Source organism: Carassius gibelio, chromosome B16 (assembly GCF_023724105.1).
Source record: "Carassius gibelio isolate Cgi1373 ecotype wild population from Czech Republic chromosome B16, carGib1.2-hapl.c, whole genome shotgun sequence".
NCBI classification, from domain to species: Eukaryota; Metazoa; Chordata; class Actinopteri; order Cypriniformes; family Cyprinidae; genus Carassius; species Carassius gibelio.
In genome coordinates, this window is record NC_068411.1 from 28,269,909 (window position 1) to 28,293,406 (window position 23,498).

At 34.4% G+C, this 23,498-nt stretch overlaps 2 protein-coding genes across 4 annotated transcripts; one reads left to right on the top strand and one right to left on the bottom strand.

Annotated features, from left to right (window-relative positions):
• Positions 1-783: 783 nt before the first annotated feature.
• On the top strand, positions 784-9,164 carry LOC127975344 (islet cell autoantigen 1). 3 transcript variants are annotated; one of them, XM_052579343.1, is made up of 13 exons: positions 784-909; positions 1,354-1,383; positions 1,486-1,651; positions 1,742-1,814; positions 3,429-3,552; positions 3,635-3,833; positions 3,986-4,111; positions 4,302-4,400; positions 6,039-6,127; positions 6,225-6,274; positions 6,363-6,605; positions 7,328-7,408; positions 7,800-9,164. In XM_052579343.1, exons 2-13 carry the CDS (start codon positions 1,358-1,360, stop codon positions 7,910-7,912), a joined length of 1,389 nt encoding a protein of 462 aa, XP_052435303.1. In that variant the 5' UTR covers positions 784-909; positions 1,354-1,357; the 3' UTR covers positions 7,913-9,164. The 3 variants fall into 3 exon arrangements, with proteins under 3 accessions (XP_052435303.1, XP_052435304.1, XP_052435306.1); XM_052579344.1 differs by having other exon boundaries at positions 1,519-1,651; XM_052579346.1 differs by lacking the exon at positions 1,354-1,383.
• Positions 9,165-9,453: 289 nt separating this feature from the next.
• On the bottom strand, positions 9,454-23,316 carry LOC127975345 (glucocorticoid-induced transcript 1 protein-like). The gene is made up of 8 exons (XM_052579347.1): positions 22,925-23,316; positions 18,631-18,752; positions 13,384-13,470; positions 12,924-13,016; positions 11,837-11,977; positions 11,629-11,752; positions 11,415-11,535; positions 9,454-10,262 (listed from the first exon to the last, which is right to left on the bottom strand). The coding sequence occupies exons 1-8, from the start codon at positions 22,986-22,988 to the stop codon at positions 10,034-10,036; spliced, it is 981 nt and encodes a 326-aa protein (XP_052435307.1). The 5' UTR covers positions 22,989-23,316; the 3' UTR covers positions 9,454-10,033.
• Positions 23,317-23,498: the final 182 nt, after the last annotated feature.

Sequence of the window (23,498 nt, forward strand, 5' to 3'; positions counted from 1 at the left end):
AGTGAAAAATCTTTAAAGACATCTTTAGTACAGGTTTGTCTCCATGCACACTTACGAACTTCATCAGAAGTTGTTCTCTGTGGCAGGTGCTGGTGAATAGGTGTCATAATTTCTGACATGGACAGAGCAAAACTTAATGAGCTCCTGTAATTGATTTTGCTTCGCTGAGATCGTGTGTCAACGGTTTTGTCATTTCTCTGATGATTTAATGAAACCGCTATGAAGTGAATGTAATTTCATTAATGAATAGTCCTACAGTTTGATGCCACACACTGTTGGAGACAATTACTTCTACTGAAAATGAATATAGAATGCTTGTTTTTCTTAATTTTTATCGAATATTCTACATTTCTAAAGGTCTAAAGGCTATCATGTAAGTATTTGGTTTTGCATCTACACTGTCTTTATTTTTTACATTAAGACTTGTTTAAAAACGGGTTGCAGTTTCTTAGTGCAAAATTCTATTTGTTTCCTTTTTTCCCATCCAAACATCTCTAAATGTACATGATCGCAAACAACGGTGATTAGTCTATTCAAATAAGCGCTGAGAAAAGTAACAGGCACCACATGATAACGTCTGCACGCACCTTCTGCCGTATTCTTGAGAAGTACGGATTAATACTGATACAAAGAAACTTAAATGGTCTTTTAAAAATTACGAAAAACCAAAGCGTATCACAAATGCGCATTTAGAGTGCCCGTTTCAAGCTAAACGTCAATACTGTAGCCCACTCACTCATTACACCTTCATGTTTGCCGTGCGCTCGTGCAGTAGCGCGCATGACGTCATCACTGCATCTGCAAGGACGCGCACCCAAAAACGCGCAGTGATGCACATATAACGTTAGCGTTTTATTTTCCTATTAAAGCATGTCTTAAAAATCGTCAGCCGGTATCCAAGCTCATATGGTGAGTCTCACGATAATTCAATTGATTGTTATTATTAGAAACCGATCGTTTCCTGTATTTACTGTAGAGGTTGCATAATGACAGAATATAGCTAGTGTTTGTTTTGGTGCGGCAGAGAATGAAATCCGGATGTGGGAATCACATACAGCTGAATGTTGTGAGTGATTTGTGTACTGTAGTTTAGATATTATCAATTAAGTTTGTTAATGAAGATATTATGTTCCTATAGAAAAATGCACTTGAAAGATAAAGAAGAGGCCTGCATGTTCAGTGCACTGTATTATTCAATGGTGCAATGATCAACATTATACAGGTTTCGTTACTGAACGATTTTTTTTCAGTAACGCAATGACTAACTGTCCTCTATAAATAACAACTGTTAGACTATCAAACGTGACACTATTGACAGTTAGCTATAATGACATAATGACATTGTTATTTCAGATACATGACAAACATGGAGAAAGGAAACCAGTGAGTATGCAGCAGAAACCATCCATTTGCAGACATTCATTCTAAAGTATCAGACTCAAGCAAATGAGATGCCTTCATAATTGGTTTGTCATGTCTTTGCAGAGGTAATTCTCATTTTGATCACTTTCTCCAAAGTCAAGAATCATCCGTGGTCAACAAGTTCCAGCAGAAATACTGGAAAACCAAGCAAACCCTGATTAAAGTCACAGGAAAGAAGGAAGATGAGTATGTTGTTGCTTCAGATGCTGATCTGGACGCTAAACTGGAGGTGAGGAATGGACCTAGTCCAAACTTTCCTTTGAGTCTGAATGAATCATATGGTCATGTGATGAATGTGGGTTTTCATACTTCCCTTCAGGTGTTTCATTCAGTACAGAGAACGTGCATGGAGCTCCTTAAGGTGATTGAACAGTATCAAAGGAGAATCAGCTGTAAGTAAACTGCAAATTCACGTTTTAATATTAAGGAGTGCTGTCATACGATTAATCGCTTCCAAAATAAACATTTTGGTTTACATAGTATATGTGTTTGTACAGTGTATATCTATGTATATAAAAATACATATACAGTATATATTTAGAAAATATTTACATGCATATAGTTATATTTGTATATCAATTATATTATATATGAATATATAAGCATATTTATGTTTTAACATATATAATAAATAGACACAGCACACACATATATTATGTCAACAAAACTTCTATTTTCGATGCGATAACTCGCAATTAATCGTTTGACAGCACTAATATTAATATAATGCACACGTTTATAAATAGCTTGTGAAAAAGAAGCTTAATTGTATTCAGTGTGCACTTGTAGTGTACATCAAATCTTAAACGTGTATATATATATATATATATATATATATATATATATATATATATATATATATATATATATACAGTATATATATATATATACTTGCAGATAACATAATATTGATGAAATAAAAGGTCACACTTTATTTTAAGTTCCAAATCTCGCTATTAACTAACCATTAACTAGGACTCTTGGTCAATAAATGAGCTGTTTATTAATAGTTAGTAAGGTAGTTGTTAAGTTAATGTATGGGGTAGGATTGTGGTCATGCAGAATATGTTCTTTAAACACTAATAAACACAAACAGCCAATATGTTAATAATAGGCATGCTAATAAGCAACTTGTTTATAGTGAGAATTGCTGTCCCTATGCTAAAGTCTTACCTTATTTCAAGAGAGTATAGCATGTTATGTTACTTAACACACTAAAGTGCACTTTTAATATTTACTTACTTAATTTTTAGGGTGCATTTACTATTAAGTTTTTTATATATACTTTAAAGTACATTTTTAATTACTGTTTTAATAATCTTTTGTCATGCTTTAGAAATTATTTTGATGTGCTTTATTGAGTAATGTTGATTGTTGTTTGATATTACATTTAAAGTTAATATATTTTTAAAGGTACTAAAATGTAACTCAGTCAATACAAATGTGAACTCAGAAATATGTTTAAATGCATAACATACACGTTTCAATTGGTCACATACAAGTGTAACTGTTATAAGTATAATAAGACAGTGGAAGGAATTTTTAAATGAAATATAAAGATTTATTTATGTCTGGCTTAAGAGTGACAAAAAACACGCTTACATTCATCAGTCTTTTTTATATACTGTATACATGTAGTTATTTTACAAGTTATTTAAAAAAATACTTGCAGATAATATAATTTTTTTTTTTTTTTACCTTAAAGTACATTTTAAATTGTTGTTTAAATAATCTTTTGTAATACTTAAAAAAATCACTCTTATTTTGATGTGCTAACGTTCTAACGCACATACTTGATTATAATTTTAACTGTAGTGTCAATTGATTTCACATTCAGGTCCAAAGTGAATATATTTTAAATTAAACTTAAAATGGTTCGTCTATGGCATCGCTACAAAAAAACAATTCTGAACCTTTATTTTTAAGAATGTGCCATTCAAACGTTTCACACTTATTTATTATTCAAAGAAAACATGCATGTGGCTAAACTCTGATGCTTTTTTCAGTTTTGTCCCAGGAGGAGAATGAACTGGGTCGGTTCCTGCGTTCACAGGGCTCTCAGGACAAAAGTCGTGCTGGAAAGATCATGCAAGCTACTGGGAAAGCTCTCTGCTTCTCTTCACAGCAGAGGTCTCGTCAAGCTTCTGATCAAATCTGATAGGTTTGGGAATTCTTCTTCTTCTTCGTTTGGTTTATTCGTTTCTCACTGCAGGCTGGCGCTGCGAGCTCCGCTGGGCCGTCTGTACCAGGAGGTGGAGACGTTTCGTTACCGAGCCATTTCTGACACCTGGCTGACGGTGAACAGGATGGAGCAGTCACGGACCGAGTACAGAGGAGCTCTGCTCTGGATGAAGGACGTTTCCCAGGAGCTGGACCCGGACACACACAAACAGATGGAGAAGTTTCGTAAGGTCAGTGTGACTGTAGTGAAACATCATTCTCATCTACAGTAGCGTGGGATGAGAATGTCTTCTAGAAGGTCTGAAATGTCCCTGTTGATCTTTACCTCTGCTGGTTGTTTCTGATGGGCAGCAGTTTGGTCTTTTTTTTTTTCATCCCTCAGGTTCAAACTCAGGTGCGTCATACCAAGACAGGTTTTGACAAACTGAAGAATGATGTGTGTCAGAAGGTTGATCTGCTCGGAGCCAGTCGCTGTAATCTGCTCTCACACGTTCTGACAACTTATCAGGTGCTGCATTTTAATGGAATCTTGTAGCTTATTTGTATTTATTTACCTTGATTAGATAGCATTGTACATGTGATGCATGTATTATTTAATTAGATTAAATTAAAGTGATTTTATTTTTACTTGTAATAAATTATCCTTTCAGAACAATGTGGATCATGAGGATAAATATCTGTCTTTTCTTCTATTTCAGACCACACTGCTTCATTTCTGGGAGAAAACCTCTCACACTATGGCTGCTATTCATGAGAGCTTCAAAGGCTGTCAGACTCACGAGGCTTCAGCGCTGGGGGTGAGAGCTTTCAGGAGACATCAATCTCATTATTATAGATCTTTGGTGATGCTCATATTTATTCATATCAATATGTATATGTACTAAGATCTCATTTTGTGTTAAAACTAAAAAAAGAAGTTTCATTTTTCAATGAGATTTGGATTTGTTTCTGATGTTTTGGTTTAAAATAAAGATGAATCTTACTTTTTTTTCTTTACATTCACTTATTTATTTAGCATAGCATATTTGAAAAAAAAAACATTACAAATGTTTGGGGTGAGTAAGATTTTTTTTAATTACTACTTTTATTCAGTAAGGATGCATTACATCAAAAATGACATTGTTACAAAAGATTTGTCTTTTAAATAAATGTTCTTTTTAACTATCATAGTTTTAATTAGATCATTGATTCTTATCATCATATAAGAATAATTGTTTTTTAAAGAATCAATTCATATTAGAATGATTTCTGAAGGATCATGTGATATTGAAGACTGGAGTAGTAAATCTGAAAATGTTATTTTACTACACAGAAAAAATATATTTTTTAAAACATGGAAAACTAGAAAACAGTTATTTGAATTGTAATAATATTTCACAGTTTTTACCATAATTACCGTAATTAGAGAAATGAACACTTTTGTTTCATTTAAGAAATATCTTAAAAGATGGCTGAATAATAATCAAAAATGTAATAATTAAGTATGCAGGTAAAATTTGATAGGTAGTTTTTAGGGGTGCTCCGATCACGATCGGCCGATCGTTAATGCGCATCTCGTCAGTAAAGCCGGTTATTTAATCAGCGGTTAATTCCATCAGGTGCGTGATTTCACATAGAGCAGCTGTTACTACACAGAGCCGTTGTTAACTGAGAAGATGGGCCAATAAACGCTGAAAATTAACGTGATTTGCGCATCTTCTCTATTAACAACGGCTCTGTGTAGTAACAGCTGCTCTATGAGAAATCAGGCACCTGATGGAATTAACCGCTGATTAGAAAACCGGCTTTACTGACGAGATGCGCATAACGATCGGCCGATCGTGATCGGAGCACCCCTAGTAGTTTTATTTAAGCACTTTGGGATGTCTATGTACAGGAATTTTTGCATTTTAAATGAATGTTACAATAAGTACAATAAGGTATAGGAACTTTTATTGTTTATTTAGCCATATATCTATATTTGTTGATATGTATATTGTCTGTTTGTTTTTTGGTTTGTATTTGTTTATGTCTGGGACTACGGATGGAAATTAGCATTGTGCTAAATCCAGCGTATTTACATTCAACTTTGATTGTACGTTCATGAATATGCACTGTCCCATTTAAATAAATAAATTGAAATTGAAATATTTTCGATCAAATAAACCTATTAGAATAAGAAAAATAGTGTGTGCTACAGAGCTCAGTTCTCAAGAAGAATATCCTCTTGATATTGTCAGCAGTAGAGAAATGTCTTCACATGATATGGGGCAAGTTGTCACAACAGGAACCTGCTGCTTATTGATTAATCATCTCAAAATAGGCTTTTGTTTCAGATCCGTGATAAAAAACAAAACTCTTACATTTATTAAACACTCCCATCTTTGATGATTTAAACACAAAAGCAGTGATATTATGATGCATGTCCAACAAATCTGTTGTGTCTGATACTCCAGGGTTCAGATCAAGCTGCAAAGAAAAAAGTCAAGAAGAAAACGAAGGCAAAAGCAGAAGATGAAGAGACGAGTCAGAATACAGATGAAGCGTAGGAGCTGTTCCGTCCTCATTTATTGTAGTTTGACATGTATAAATCTCTAATCACTTATATCATATATTCTGTAATATCATATCTTCTCTTTCAGCCTTATTTCAATTGAAGAAGAAACTCTGAGCAGTAAACTCATGCAAACAGGTGAAGCTTTCATGAAAGCTGAATGATTTTTATCCACAGATAAAGAGAGGTTCATCCTTAAACCAGTGACTTCACGCTGCATTTACAGGAAATGATGACACTTTCTCCAGCAGTCAGGAGAAGGATGGCTTGAGTTTGTTGAATGAGATTCTGGGCAGCAGTTCTCTGGAGGACAGGGGTTTCTCACAGGAATGGCGTGAGGTGTTTGGAGAAGATGATCTGACCGGCGGTAACAGAGCAGACACGCAGGTGTCCGAGGAGGAGCCCGCTTTCTTTCTGCCTTCCAAACTACTGGACCAGAACATCAACGGCCCACAGTCCACAGTCTCAGGTCTGCAGAAACATCCCTTACACAGGGACAGAAGGAAATCTGAAATAGATGAACAAACTATACACCAGTGTTCGATTTTTTTACAAATATTCTTAAAACTATAAAGACTTTGTTTACTTGATCGAAAATAGAGACACACAGAAAAATGTTGAAATATAATTACAATTTGAAAGAACGGTTTTATATTTGAATACATTTTAAAATGCAATTTATTCCTGTGATGCGCAGCTGTATTTTTAGCATCATTACTCCAGTCTTCAGTGTCACATGATCTTCAGAAATCATTCTAGTATGCTGAATTGCTGTTAAAGAAACATTATTAATGTTGAAAGTAATTGTGCTGCATTATATTTATGTGGAAAATTCAGGATTCTTTTATGAATAGAATGTTTAAAAGAACCGCGTTTATTTGAAATCTTTACTCTCTATAGTGTCACTTTCAGTCAATTTAATATGGAAGCCCATATCCACCACAGAATTTAGACAGAGTTTACATCTTGCAATTCTGACTTTAAGTTGAAAAAAAAAAAAAGTTGTGTGATAAACAATTTGCAATTAACATTTTTTATTCCGTTGTAAAACATGGGATTCTGTAATTGAATGTGTGCTTGTTGAATGAATAAATTAAAATTGAATAAGTTAATAAATGTAAAAATAAAATTGACCCCAAACTTATAGTGTACACCTATTGCAAATACTCTTAAATATTGTCTGTATTCCAGGTTGGACAACAGCCATTCCACAGAATATTCCTGAAAACTCATCTGTAGCGAGTCAAATCTCTTCCAAACCTGCAGTGAAAGGTAAATATGATCAGAGTCATTTATGATATGTCAGTCATAACCAGTATTGAGAGTGTAAACATGATGCATCGATGTGAAAAAAGCATTTACAGTATTATAGAATAGAATACTTAAAAACTTGATTACAATAATAATGCATTTTGTGTTATCTTCTCATCCAAAATGAATCTATTTTCAGTTGTAGATGTGTGAATCACACCCCCCCCCCCCCCCACACACACACACAGAGAAAAAAACCCCATAAAATAAATAAAGAAACACATAATTAAATAATCAATAAAATTGACAGACCAAATATCAGATTTTATTTCAGAACAAAAATGTATACCCATAACTTTAGGTTGTATTATCGTATATAATCCAATTCTAATACTCCTTTTTTTCATTACAGATACCTCCAAAGATCTCTCTGCTTGGTTCAATCTGTTTGCTGACCTGGATCCGCTGTCAAACCCGGACGCGATCGGTCGAACCGATGAAGAACAGGAGCTCCTGAACGCTTAATCTGTCCTGTTACAGATGCACTTTACGCTCTCGTCGCACAATCATCAGTTCATGTGAGAGGCCTCCAGACGCCTGTACTGGACAGATTCCTTTATGCCATAGATAGCAGTTAACCTTAATTATTTCATAAAGAAATATTGCTGCCAAAGGAAACTAATAATAATCACTCTGGCCTTGATTCCTTGTGCATCTGCTAGTATTGTCAAAGCAGTTTGATTTGCCATAACATTGTGGATTTTCTTGTATTACATAAATGTATACTTACACTACATTATCAGTAACAGTACGGTAAGTTGTTGTGATACTGCATGATTTTGTTATCGTTATTTATTTTAGGTGTTGCCTTGATCAGTTATGACAAAAAATGGAAATTATTTTTTGCAAATGTTAAGTAGATAAATATGCATTTTGTCTTTAGTGTCGTCAACTAAAACTAATGCTGCATTTCAGAAGCCTTAAATATAAGAGGACTTTATTACAGTCCTTCAGTTAATTTATTTGAATGAACATTATATATTATATTGTCTAATGGAAACTTCACCTGATGTGAAAGCAGCTATTAATAGGTCAAGGTGTACATAACTTGAAAATGTTATTTTAGATGTACTGTACGGTTATGTTATAAAAAAGCAACTGGGTTCACTTTTCCAGGCTTGTTTCTGGACCGGGTTTATTTTTTATTCCTTTTATTTATAAGCTAAATAAAATAAAAGCATGCCCCCCAAAATAATATATAATAAATAATAAAACCTCAGAGCTCATGGCAGGTTGTTGAAAGGTTTAAACATTACGAGAGAAAATAAATAGGATTTTTGCTTCCAGAACCTGATTATTGTACTCGTATTATTTTTGTTACGAATAACAATCAAACATCATGGTCAAACCAGGTCGTATGAATTAAGCATTTATGAATATGTTGGTTAACTATTTGATTATGAAAACCGATTCTCATGTACTACAAATTACTTATTAAACTACAAACATACAACATACAACTGCAATAAAATGTAATAAAAATATGTCAGTGTGATTCTACATAACACATTACACAGTGGGACCGAAAGGCCTTACTGAAGTCAGTTCATATCAGTGCTTTTCTACACAATGTAAAATATGCATCAGCATATATCACACTACACCAAATAATGCCATATCATTTTCACTATTTTGTGTTGTATTCGTGTGTTTCTTTAATTTCTAATACCACTGTAACCCTGAACGGCATGAAATGAATAAAAGCAGCTTCATTTTACCCAATAGTGTGACGTTACCTCTTATAATGTACATACACAAATTGCATGCTGCCACCTGAAATATTTAGAAAGAAAATAATTTCAGTTGTTCTCAGAAGAAAGAACAATTCTGGATATGCAGATTAAACATTTTCATGATTTAGAAATATTCAGATTAAATTAATATGTGCACATTTTACAGGTACATTATAATTTTTTTATTTAGAATGTACGTTTCTGTTTAATGTAAACATAAGAAATTCCCCAACCAAGTAAATGCAGTTTAAGTAAAAGAGAAATGAATGCAAATATTTTACGTCACTTTAATATGAGCATCCAGCAGTCATATTTATACACCATAACAGTGTCACGTGAATAAAAGACTAAAAACACATTTTTATTGTTCAATAAACATATGAACGTTAAGGCTGGGCAGCATATTGAATATGCACAATATATTCGCAATCATTTTGCTGGCAATACAATGACTGTTGGGGTGAAATAATGTTTCTTCTACAGAAAAAAAAAAAAAAAAAAAAATCTATATATATATATATATATATATATATATATATATATATATATATATATCATCAAACCACTATTGAAATATAATTAATTAGCTATATCATCCAGCCCTAATGGAAGTTAAACCCGAGTTATGTGTTAAGGAATGAAGCACATTTGTTCCCGTTGATTATCTGTCATATCTAATGCGTTTTACTTGGTTAGTAGGATGTGCTGCAAGGTTAAGTAAAGATTTGTGCATTCCAGCAGAATTACATGAAACCCCAAGACAAAGTTCAACATAATGGTCCTTTTGTACAACCATTAGCAAGTACAAGATTTCCTAGAAAAGTCAGCTGTTTGAGATCTGAGCTGTGATTGGCTAACTGAGCAGCAGGCACTTCCTAATACTGCAGCGTTCAGACGTCACGGGCCGCAGCTCTGTAAACGAACCAGACGTCTGTCCTGAACTGGGACGAGCAGCATCATCTGACGGGAAAAGAGAGGAACACAGCAGCTTCACCGGACAGAAGGCCGAGCCGCTGGGAGTGAAGTTCACCTTGTTTCTGTCTGGGCAGGAGAAGATGGGAAAGCCTTGTGTCCTACAAGTGCTAAAAGGAAATAAAAGCAATAATAATTATGTATACATAAAGTAGTACATGCTATTACATATATGTCACTATTAATACAGCCATTATTAATGCTATTATCTCTATCAAAATAGTAAAAAACAATACATTATATATATATATATATATATATATATATATATATATATATATATATATATATATATATATATATATATATATATATATATATATATTATACAGTATGCATTTTTCACATATATAAAAAACTAAAATATCATAAAGATATGTATGCATACACACACATTTGTGATATTGATAGATTTGTGATATTTATGTATGTATATATAACATTTTTACAAAATACAAAATATAAAATAAAATAAAAATAGAATTCATAACAGCAAATATTAATAAAATTAAAGTATATGTAATACTGTAAATACAAACACATTTGCAAGTATTGCATATTAGTATTGTGGGTAAAAATTCTTCTATGTGACACAACTATTAATATAACTATTATTAGTACTATTATAACTGTTAAAAAAGTAAACAAAAATGATATTAATAGTATATGCTATTATATATGACATATTATTATATCACTACTAAAAAGTAAACAAAAATGCTATTAATAGTAGGCCTATATGACATTTTATAAATATTTGTAATCGATTTATATATACATATATAATATAAATAAATAATTATATATACGTGTATATACACACACACACACACACACACACACACGTGTATATTTAAATACATAGTTTGTTATTAATTTGTAACTCTATATTGGGATATTTATACATGCATCATGTATATAAATCAAATCAATACACAATAACAGTTATTTTTTTAGCAAATGCCTAATAAATAGTACATGTAATATTACTGTAAATATACACACCTTTTTACAAATTACAAATGACTAGAAAAGTCATGATATTGTCCACAAAAAAAGAACATGATGCTTTAAATTGCGTGCTAAACTGCTTCAAAACCAGCAAACGTCAAGCAAAACCTTGTAGCAGCAAACAGAATATCAAAGCATGCTCTCTGGATGTGTGCACCAAAAACCCAGGAGGAGTATTTTACAAATATGGTTTTAAAAAGCAGAAAGCAAGGCCTTTCATGAGAACAGAGAACGCAGACAATGTTACTTACATGAGATCTTCAAACACTTTGACTTTCTCGCAGCCCTCAGGAGGCTCACGCTTAAACGTGTAACTGTTGTTGGGTTTGGGAGAGCTGGAAAACTGAGGCAGAGGTGAACCACACCTGTAATCTGAGAGGATCAATCGAGCGTTCAGTTAAGCAAATCTTCCCTTATAAACAAACTATGACAACAGCACTGGTACTGGTACTGAACGAGCGCTACCTTTCTCAGCCTCGGCGGCAGGAGAGCAGCAGTAACAGGGACTGCAGGAGATCTGCGTCTCAGCGCTGTGTGTGTGATGAAGAGGAGGAACAGGAGCACGGCCGCCGTCCCGCACCTCCAAAGCCTGAACCAGGAGGACAAACACAAAAATAATTACACAAGGCTCACAAGGTTGAAATGATTCACTGAAACCTGTGTGTGTTTGTACCTTCTCCTCCTCTCTCCCCTGGTCTTCACAGATGAAGACGTTCTCCAGCTCCTGGTTAACACCGTCACCATAGCTGGGCATTCGACACATGACGGGTCTGGAAACGACCGTATTAGAGGAGGATGCAGACAGCCGCTTTGGCTGAGAAATAAAAAGCACCAGTAACCTGATTAATGTCAAAGTCTGAATTTATTAAAAAAACTATATTTACAGGTTAATCTCACAAAAACAATCGGCTTTAAATTTTACCCCAAAAGATAAAAAGATTTGCTTAAAGAAAAAGAAGATTGTTTTTAGGATCTTTATGGTTTTTTATATCGGACGTTTTGCATACATTATAATTTTCTGTATTATATATATATAAAAAAAAAAAACACAGTACATATATATACATAGAGGTGCCCAGACTTACTAATATGAAGGACCAAAAAGCATATGTTGCATTATATCTACTTATATATAATGTACCTATTATATTATATTATATTATATTATATTATATTTAAATATTTAATTAAAAAAAAATATTATTATTTTAAATCAAATTCAAATTGTTTTCTACATTTTAATGGAAAATTTAAACACAAAATGTTACAACGAAAATATGTTTAGAATGTATCCAAATATGTTTTATATAATTTAAACAGATTTTTAAAAAAATTATAGAATTAATTTTTTTTACATCTATCAGTTGACAAATCGTTTAAATATTTGGGGTCAATATAATATTTTTTTTAAGAAAGATATTTATCATATAAAACATTTTTTTACATAAAACATTTTTTTTTTTTTCAAATAAATGCTATTCCTTTGAATGCCATCACAGGAATAAAACACATATATATATATAAAAAAGAAACAAGTTATATTTCACCATATGTCTTACCACATTAATGATTAAAACAATTGCAACCTTGCTGAGTAATAAGAGACTTTCAAAATCATTTTAAAAATCTTACTGACCCCAAACTTTTATACACAGTACTACAGTTCAAAAGTAAAACCTTTTTCTGATTACAAAACCCCTAAATTCTGAAGATGACTGCATACAGTAACAGTATAACCCTAGGAAATCGATGTACAGTACCTGGGCCGGATTCAGATGCATCACTTCTTCTTTCTCCTTGATACTGCGGCTGCCCTGCAAACTGCGCTGGAGCTGCTGACGGAGTTTTGCAATCTGGAAATCACATTTTTACCATCAGCAAAAGATAGGATGAAAAAAACACAGTGACACAAAATCTAAGCTCAAGCCCTACAGCCCTAGACCAGATGACTGCTGTATACTAGATGACATGACCTACAAGTAACTAAATATAATAGCTGGATCTAACCAAACATTGTTTATATTGCCACAGCTTGGGATTCCCAACCTGACTTTGCAAGTGTACAAGAGCTAATAATGGCAAGTCAAGACATAATGTGTGGGTATGTTTGAGGATCGTTATGGGAAAAGAGGCTAATTATACGGCCAAAGTATGTCTATAAACACATTACCAGCCATCACTTGAAACACTTTTCATGTCTATGTGTATTTTCATGCACACCTCTATGAGATGGTCAGCGCTGCCCCATGATGCCGAGCGTTTGTGCACGTTGACCTCTCCTTCATCCTCAGTCCAAAAGCCAGGAGTCTGCAATAAACATGGTAAAAACATGGTTATAACACATTCACCATGCAAATGCTGACTAGCTTGTTATGGCTTATACAGAATATATTCTTGAAGTCATGTGACCTACATATGTGCATTTTTCATAAAACAACAGGATATTTGTGGGTGGCAAACAGCAAGTGTGTCGCTTTGACCGAGGCCACAACACAACGATGAACAAACACCCGGAGCTACAGACAGCCACAGAAGATGGACCATATGCACCACAAATAAGTGCATCTTTTTCCAGATACTCGCTTTTGATTGAACCTGCACGTGTCATGTTGCAACTTGAACTTCCAGGCTGTCTTGAATGTCTTCTGTTTTGTGGTATGCCAGCTGATAAACTTCTAAGTAACTTCTAAGGTGAAGGGTGGAGGAATATTTAGAAATGTGAAAACTGTTTTAGTACATGTAATAAGAGACAATTATAAAATGCTTTCACATATGGATAAAAAAAATAGAAGAAAGAAAGCAAGTCATACTGGTTTGTAACGACATGAACCGTGTGGAAAAATAAGTACAGTACACCTTTGTACACTTTTGAAAAGAATAAACTAAAATAAACTTCAATGTAATTACTATTGCGATGTCATGTATTTTATATATACAGTGTTACAGTGAAATCTCTTAAATAGGACCTGCCTTACAAAGTGAAGTAGACCAAAAGATCCTCAAAAGTTAGACATCATGCCGAGATCCAAAGAAATTCAGAAACAAATGAGAAAGAAAGTAATTGAGATCTATCAGTCTGGAAAAGGTTATAAAGCCATTTCTAAAGCTTTGGGACTCCAGTGAACCACAGTGAGAGCCATTATTCACAAATGGCAAAAACATGGAACAGTGGAGAACCTTCCCAGGAGTGGCTGGCCGACCAAAATTACCCCAAGAGCACAGCGACGACTCATCCAAGAGATCACAAGAGAACTGCAGGCCTCACTTGTCTCAGTTAGAGTCAGTGTTCATGACTCCATCATAAGAAAGAGACTGAGCAAAAACGGTCGAAAACTGCTGCTGAGCAAAAAGATTATAAAGGCTCGTCTCAGTTTTGCCAGAAAACATCTTGATGATCCCCAAGACTTTTGGGAAACTACTCTATGGACTGACGAGACAAAAGTTGAACTTTTTGGAAGGTGTGTGTCCCATTACGTCTGGCGTAAAAGTAACACCACAATTTAGAAAATTAACATCATACCAATAGTAAAATATGGTGGTGGTAGTGTGGTGGTCTGGGGCTGTTTTGCTGCTTCAGGACCTGGAAGACTTGCTGTGATAAATGGAACCATGAATTCTGCTGTTTACCAAAAAATCCTGACGGAGAGTGTCTGGCCATCTGTTCATGACCTCAAGGTGAAGCGAACTTGGGTTCTGAAGCAGGACAATGATCCAACACACACCAGCAAGTCCACCTCTGAATGACTGAAGAAGAACAAATTGAAGACTTTGGAGTGGCCTAATCAAAGTCCTGACCTGAATCCTACTGAGATGCTGTGGCATGACCTTACAGGGGTCATATAATGCCCATTTTCCACAAGCTGATATGATTCTTTAGGGTCTTAATGAAAAGTCTGTATCATAGTTTGTTTAAAATTTCTCAATGGTAGTGTAAAAAACTAATTTTTTACCCAGTCAAAAACAGCTCTTTTCAAAACACGCTGGCTTGTGGGATTCTCCTTTAATGATAATGAGCTCTGCTGAGCCTGCCTCTCTCTTCCATCTGCTCTCTGAGAGACTGTTTACTTTAAACAGGGGGTCTGAGGTAAGACACAAGTCCAGCCTGAGCTGAATCGCTGCTGTCAATCAAACAATGGTGGAAGGGGCCTACGACCGTGTGACGTCACATGGTCAGACGGCTCGATTTGAGAAAGGGGAAAACATTTAACGAGATAAAAAATTTGTTATTGATTTTTATCATTATAAGGTTGTTGTGTACACACACTGCCAAAACACATTTAATTTCAAACAACTTGTAAAAGTGCATGTAGCATTATATGACCACTTTAAAAAGGTGGTTCATGCTCGAAAACCCTCCAATGTGGCTGAATTACAACAATTCTGCATTGATGAGAGGACCAAAATTCCTCCACAGAGCGCTGTAACAGACTCATTGCAGGTAATCACAAACATTTGATTGCAGTTGTTGCTTCTAAGGGTGGCCCAAGCAGTTATTAGGTTTAGGGTGCAAACACTTTTTCACACAGAGACATGTAGTTTTGGATTTTGTTTTCCCTTAATAATAAAAACTGCATGTTCTGTTTACAAAACAGTAATGCAAAATGTTAATACAATATAAAATAATGGTTTCTATTTTAAAACTCTTTAAAATAAAATGGATTTCTATGATGCAAAGCTGAATTTCCATTAGCCATTACTCCAGTATACAATGGAATATGGAATGCAATGTCATGTATTTAATACACACACACACACACACACATATATATATATATATACATTCCCAGTGCAAATAACTTTTACTGTACCTTATGATTACACTTAAAATTATAGATAAATAAAATTCTTCGTTTTTCTAGTGCAAATGTCTAAAGATTCTTAAATTATTATACATTTACTTGAGAAGCAAACTGACATAAGTTTTGTTTTAAGAGAAAATGATTAATATTAACATTATGATTTAAATATGAACAAAAATCTGCCAATGGGCTCAGAAAATTTTTTTCTTATCCCATTGACAGATATTTGATTGTCACCTAATGTTGTTCAGTTTATCAAAAAACAAACTAAAGTGAAGATTCATACAGTATATTCAATTTGCATGTAAATGTATCTTGTTTTAAAAATGTTTAGATATTTGTATTAGAAAACCAAGCCAAAATACTGAGTAAGATATTCATATTTGTATGCAACATTTAATGCCATGTCTTTATGAATTTAAGACTTTTTGCTCCACTTTTAAGGCCTTAGTTTATAGAAGGGTGAACTGAAGCCCTGTTCGTAATATTACCTGAAAGTAGTATTTGAAAATATACTTTTATAAGTATAGAGACGCAAATCTTTTTTACAAATTTGTGAACATTTTTGGGTGAACTATCCCTTTAAGGAAGTAAACCGGGTCAATTCTGATTTGATGTTGACTGAAGAAAACAATCCAACAGAAGTTTTTAAACACCAATCATTAATTCGCCAAGCACGTTAAACAATGGCAAAAGCTGTTGCTGTCAACAAAGAGCCACGGCGTGCTTCTGCGGCATGAAGAGAGAAGTTGAGAGAAACGGGCTGATTTTGACATTCTAGGCCGCTCCGGGAGCACGAGGCCTCCGCGAGCCGGATCAGACATTAGCATATGTATGGATCTCACTGCAGGCAGCTCAGTGCAGGCACACAAAGAGCTGTCGGAGAGCGCCAGGTGGTGCAGAGACACACAGCCATGTGCTCTCCAGCCTTAGGTAGTGTGTGCACACACCTACACACACACACACACACACACAGAGCGACAGGTGCAAACTACTGCACCTCCAGAAAGAATTCACTCCACACAACGCCAGCCAGAGCTTTCTATAACGGCAGACTGCCACAAAACATCGGCCTTTTGTGATGGCTTTGTTTCAGGAGAGGCGAGGGGGTCTCAGCGGAGCTTAACCACAGAGTGCTCAAAGACTTCATGATACTAATGAATAAAGGAAACTAAACCCAGTAAGAATAAACCTCATTACACAGATGAACATTTCGACCAGTCAGAAGCAGTTCAGCTAACGAGAAAAACCGGCCTTCAGTATACACTGTCTGGCTCCAAATCAAATGTACTTACTTAAGAGACATTTCTGGTCTTATTGAGAACTATTTATCAGTGCACTTTTCTTTTAGATATTGCAAAAATAATTTTTTTGTTTATTAATGCATATTATTTAAGATATTAAAAAAGAAATTTATTCATTGGTGCACAGTATTTTAGATATTAAGAAAAAATATATAATTTGATTCACCTCTGCAGCGGATAACGTTACTTTTTTCAAACTTTTTTTTTTTTTTTTTACTTTTCCTTTTCAAATATTAAATGTACTGAAAATGCCTCTATAAATCAATATATTTTAAATATGTTTTCCACAATATTTATTTTTCACAATTAATATTTACAATTCTAAAACATGCAAATATCTTTTAAAAACAAAATGTAAATAATATGCATACACATACATTAATAATTTTCCGTTCTCCATTATAAATCAATAAATCCATCCCTGATCGATAAAACTGATGTGTTTTATTTAATACTCTATTTAACTTGTAAATACATCAGATTATGGAAGTGAAATTGGTTTTTCATGCTGATTCATTGTGTGTGAATTACCTAAATAACAATGTCATTGCAATAAAATATGAAATGTCAAATTAAGAGTCATTTATTTTAAAGAAAGAAGCACTTTGGTCATTTTGTGTTTGTGCAATACTAGAATTACATTACCTTACATAACATGATGAAAACAGTACAGTTAGTTCTGAGAAAGTTATCATTGTATCAATGATATTTTAATAATGTTCTGTTATCAGTGGCATTCCAACATTAAGTGTAATGTCTCTATTTGATTCATCAGTACAATTCCAAATATTACACCATTGTCTTTGTAATCTTTCATCAAAAACTGAATCATCTGCACCATCTCTGCAACAAATTTCCTTTTCCATTTACGTCACTGGCCTCTTATTTTTCAGCTCTCTTGGCTCTATTCTATAATGTAACACCCACTTTTTCATAAATAAATTCCTGATGATACAATCAACATATTGTCTTGTTTAATATCCTGTTTAATTTCATTTCTGATTATGGAAAGCAAAGTGGTTGAGAACAACATTTCATGCCGATTTGTCTCAATATCTAATTTCATTGCATTAAAACACTTTTCAAGCATTAATTTCATAAAACTATGATTTTAAATGCAAAAACCATAGAAATTACATTTAAAATGACTATTTGGTCACTCTGTGTTTGTAACACATCAGTATTAGTACTGTAAGTCATTGAGTGTAGTTAGTTCTGACAAAAAGGCCTTATATCAATGGTTTGCAGATGCAGCTTGATTGATATGTTGTCTAATGCAGTGATATTCAGACACTGTAGTTATCAGATTAGTTTAGGGGTTACTATGTGAAGTGTCAATCAAACTGTATGTGACATTGACTCACCTGTGTGGCTTTATCACTCATACAGGATGCCTGGGGTCGGTACGGCTCTCGCGGCCACTGTCCAATTAGGTACTGCTCAGGCAGCTTGTCCGATGAGGGCGGCTGTCGACTGGCTGATCGAGCTTGCGAGAAAAGAAGAGGTGTTTTGGATTATCTACTGTATGCAGAGGACAGTGATATGAGACATTACTGCAGTGCGGTGACAGAGAGGAAGTTGGTGGGTGTCACTGGAAACTGATGAGCTTTTGCCTGTACTGTCATAATGGTACTGAAACAGAACAAGAACAGATTGTATTTATGATGGAATGGAAGTAACAGAAACTTGATGTTTACATTTTCTGATGGAAATTTGACTAATGTTTGACCATGCAAAACACACTTGCTTACAGGTCTAATTCAAGTCTGATGATAGCCTGATCTCTCCATATATTTGCATGACAATGCACGACATATATATATATATATATATATATATATATATATATATATATATATATATATATATATATATATATATATACAGTGGGGCTCGAAAGTTTGGGCACCCCTTGAAGAATCTGTGAAAATGCGAGTAATTTAAAAAAAATAAGAGAGATCATAGTAAATGCATGTTATTTTTTATTTAGTACTGTCCTGAGTAAGATATTTTACATAAAAGATATTAACATTTAGTCCACAAGACAAAAAAATTGCTGAAATTATTAAAATAACCCCCTCAAAAGTTAGGGAGCCCTTGGTTCTTAATACTGTGTTCTTTTACCTGATGATCCTCGACTGTCTTTCTGTTTTGTGATGGTTGTGCATGAGTCCCTTGTTTGTTCTGAACAGTTAAACTGAGCAGCGTTCTTCAGAAAAATCTTTAAGGTCCTGCAGATTCTTCAGTTTTCCAGCATCTTTGCATATTTGAACCCTTTCCAGCAGGGACTTTATGATTTTGAGATGCACCTTATCACACTGAGGACATTTGAGGGACTCAAACACAACCATTTAAAAAGATTCAAACATTCACTGATGCTCAAGAAGGAAACAAGATGCATTAAGAGCGGAGGGGTGAAAACTTTTGGAATTTGAAGATCAAGGTAAATTGTACTTAATTTGTGTACCGGGAAACATACAAGTATCTTCTGTTGCTTACGAAGGGCAGAACTAAATGGGAAAAATTTTTATTTCAACAAAATAAGACAAATTTGGCCATCTTCATCGTGTTCAAAAGTTTTCACCCCCCAGCTCTTAATGCATCTTGTTTCCTTCTGGAGCATCAGTGAATGTTTTTTTTTTTGTCTTGTGGACTAAATGTTAATATCTTTTATGTACAATATCTTACTCAGGACAGTACTAAATAAAATATAACATGCATTTAGTATGATCTCTCTTATTTTTTGAAAATTACTCGCATTTTCACAGATTCAGCAAAGGGTGCCCAAACTTTCGAGCCCCACTGTATATACATATATAATATGTTATAAATAAAACAATAAATTAATATAATATAATAAACACAATATAATATAATGAACCATTGCAATGTAGAATACACTAGAATACAACTTTTTTGATTAAACGTGTTCATGCATATATATATATATATATATATATGTTTTGCTGTAGTGTGTCAGTAGTAAATATCAGTTTCCATTTCCAAACATTATTTTTGCCCTTAATTCTAATAATCCAGTGAGATTTTTGTTTGCACAAGGAGTTTGACAAGAGATCTGATCGCAACACAGAGATCTGTCTGGAATAACATGAAGAAACAGAACAAACTGAGACAGACTCAATTCAGAAGAACTGTGGCAATGTCTCCAAGACACTTCAAGAAACCTACCTGCAAAGCTACTAGGACAAAAGCTTTTTTAATGCGTAGTGTGGTCACACCAATTGTTGATTTAATTTAATTAAGTTAATAGAAGGTAATAATTAATAAAATCGATTTATGGCATTATTTTTGACAACATCTTCACTTTACAGCATTTTTACACAAGTGCCTAAAACTTTGGTCACTTAGGATTAAAGTGTCTACTAAATGACTAAAAGTATATGTAAAGATATTAACCGAAATGAACTAATTGACTACAAATGAGTGTTCTCACATGAAAGTAACCCTCTGAGGACACACAAGGAGGAAATGAAACGAAGTGAAACAGCTCACAGTGAAACCCACATACATGTACACACATGCACCAACAGCTGAAATTCAAAACAACTCGCTTGCATGCAGCCCACAGAGTGATTCCTGTGAGTGTTTGCTCTTTGCTCCAGCTCTGCAAACACAAATGTCAAAGCCTATGCAAAAGAGCCAACATAATGGCACTGTCGGTTTACCCTCTTCTCATTGTTTTACACCATTGTACTGAAAGAAAACAACTCAGCAAGTGACACTCATTATCAGACGTGTTGCAGCACGGCCGGTTACAGTTCAGGCCTAGAACACTGAAGCGGTCTGAATGATAACCATCAACTCTGAAACATTTTCAGCCCAGTACACACACCTTTTCTCAATACACTTGTTGGGGGACGGCTATGCTACATTCACTTGCAGATTGCAGAGAGGCAGCTGCAAGGTCTTTGTGTGAAGGAGAAGCGTTTCAAATGCAAATCTACACAAGCATCAGGCACTCCATGAGGACGGGAGATCTGAGCTGTCCGACTGAATAGTTACAGCCTGCCTGGCCAGAACCATTTAGACAGTAGTATTTTACTCATATAAGAACGGGATGTAAAAATGTGAATGACTGTCAAGACCGTGTTTTGGAAATAATTTGCTGATCTTGCACAATTAAACACTTGTGAACAATTGGTTACACAATGAAACCCGAGTAGATGGCCATGTTCAAAATGGAATACCAACTTACTACCTGTATACAGTAGTGCAAAACACAACGCCATTATAAATGTCTCCAAAAACAATGTGCTACATTGTTGTCACATGACATTGCATGTTTAATTCATCAAGTAGTATGAAGTTATGGTGCATTCAAGTCATGTCAGAAAGACTGTATTTATGAGTTGAATGTCTGTGAACACTACCAGCATGTCATAATTACTGGAGAACTATCTTTAAGCCCTGAGTTTCCAAGTTTGGGGCATGTCAGTGAGAAACCATGCCAGTTGTAATAGCTGCAGCCTCTGTATTAATGGTAAATGTGAATCTTTCTTTTTTTCTTCTTTTTTTCTTTTACATAGAATTAGCAAAGCAGCATGTACAAAATTTTGTACTATACAATAAAGAAGGAATATATAACAATTTAAAAGTTAATAGTTAATTTTTTGTACAAAAGGTTACCCTTTTGTAGAAAAGGGTCAGATGGTAATTACTGAAAAATAAACCATTATATCTAAATAAAATCTAGATTTTATATGTGATAACGATCATATGATTGTATAATATCTTAATTATTACACGGCTACCTGTCAAATAAACAAATAAATGAACATGGAATATTGATATTTTATGCAGCTTAGCATTACATTGCACAGCTATGTAGAAAATCAATTGACTGGGACATTGTTCGATTATGAAGTATAGCATAATTACTATGAGATATAAATGTCAAAAGCAACTATTGACCAATCAGAATCAAGTCCAGGGAGCAGTGCAATAAAAAGAAAATATATGATAGTTTACAAAATGGTTCATAAAGTGGTCTGTGGTTCATACGATATTTGAACATTTTATGGTTGAATGACAATGTATGGTTCTTTCTTACAAAGAAAGAAAGAAATAAAGAAAGAAAGAAACTTACATGGCCATAAAACTTAACAAGTCAATGAACTGATGTTTTTGTTACAGAAACATACTGTACGTACACTAACACACACACACACACACACAAAGTTGCAGTCTTTATCTGAAGGTCTTGAGATCTCTCGATGGTCACAGAAATGTGCCGTTGGACTGGATCTGGGTCTTGGTGGGTCTAGGTTTGGTTTGGGTGTTATCTCTAACTATAATATACAATACAATGACTTTAAATCATTCCTTATTTTATTTGTACGGGATCTGGCTATTCTACCAAACTGTTCTTGAATGTTTCTGAATGTAAGTAAATCTGTATTAAATGACACTGGGCTTATAAAAAAATGACTTAAGGCTATAATAAACAACATTGGGGGGAATCAGTGTGAGAGATGCAGTTCAATCGAGCTCACGTTAAATATGAATTATATGCCTACGCAAATTAACAACAAACTCAATAATTTAAGTTAAAAGAGGTTTAAATTACAAATGCATTATGTATTTACAAATTCAGGTGTTGCTTTTACTGTTTTCATAACTTGTGAAAATAAAGCTTACCTCTCCCTGCTGTTATAAAGTGATTCTCTGATGGGATCCTGGTGGGCTTAGTGATTTGTTTCATGTTTTCAGCATGTGATGATGATGATGATGATGATGAAGGACTTCTGCTGTTTCTTGAAGAGAAGAATGACGTGGATGATCACTCCATCTCAGAGGGACACTGTTAGAGACAGGCTGAAGTCTGTTGCACTTAGTGTGTATTTGTGCACGAGATGCAATAATAAACTCCAGAACGAGAACTGAAAATGTGTTCATGCGAAAAGCCGAGTTATTATTACACCTCGCTTCCTCTTAACCTACTGTGCGCCCACGAGCCTGTCGTTCCCAGTAAAACTCTGAATCAAAGTGGACGCAAAGTTCAGAAGCAGGTCCAAACTCTCTGCGCTGACAGATGTGTAGCAGTAAAGGAAGTGGGCGGGAAGAAGGAACTCGCACGCTGAATCTGATTGGAACAGAGAGCAGCGACGCTCGTTCCTCATTGGCTTATGCGTTCCATCTTACAACGAAGAACCAATGAGATCGCTTCTGGGGTGGAGTTTAGTTTTGTGTGGAAAACAAGCATTTTGCCTTA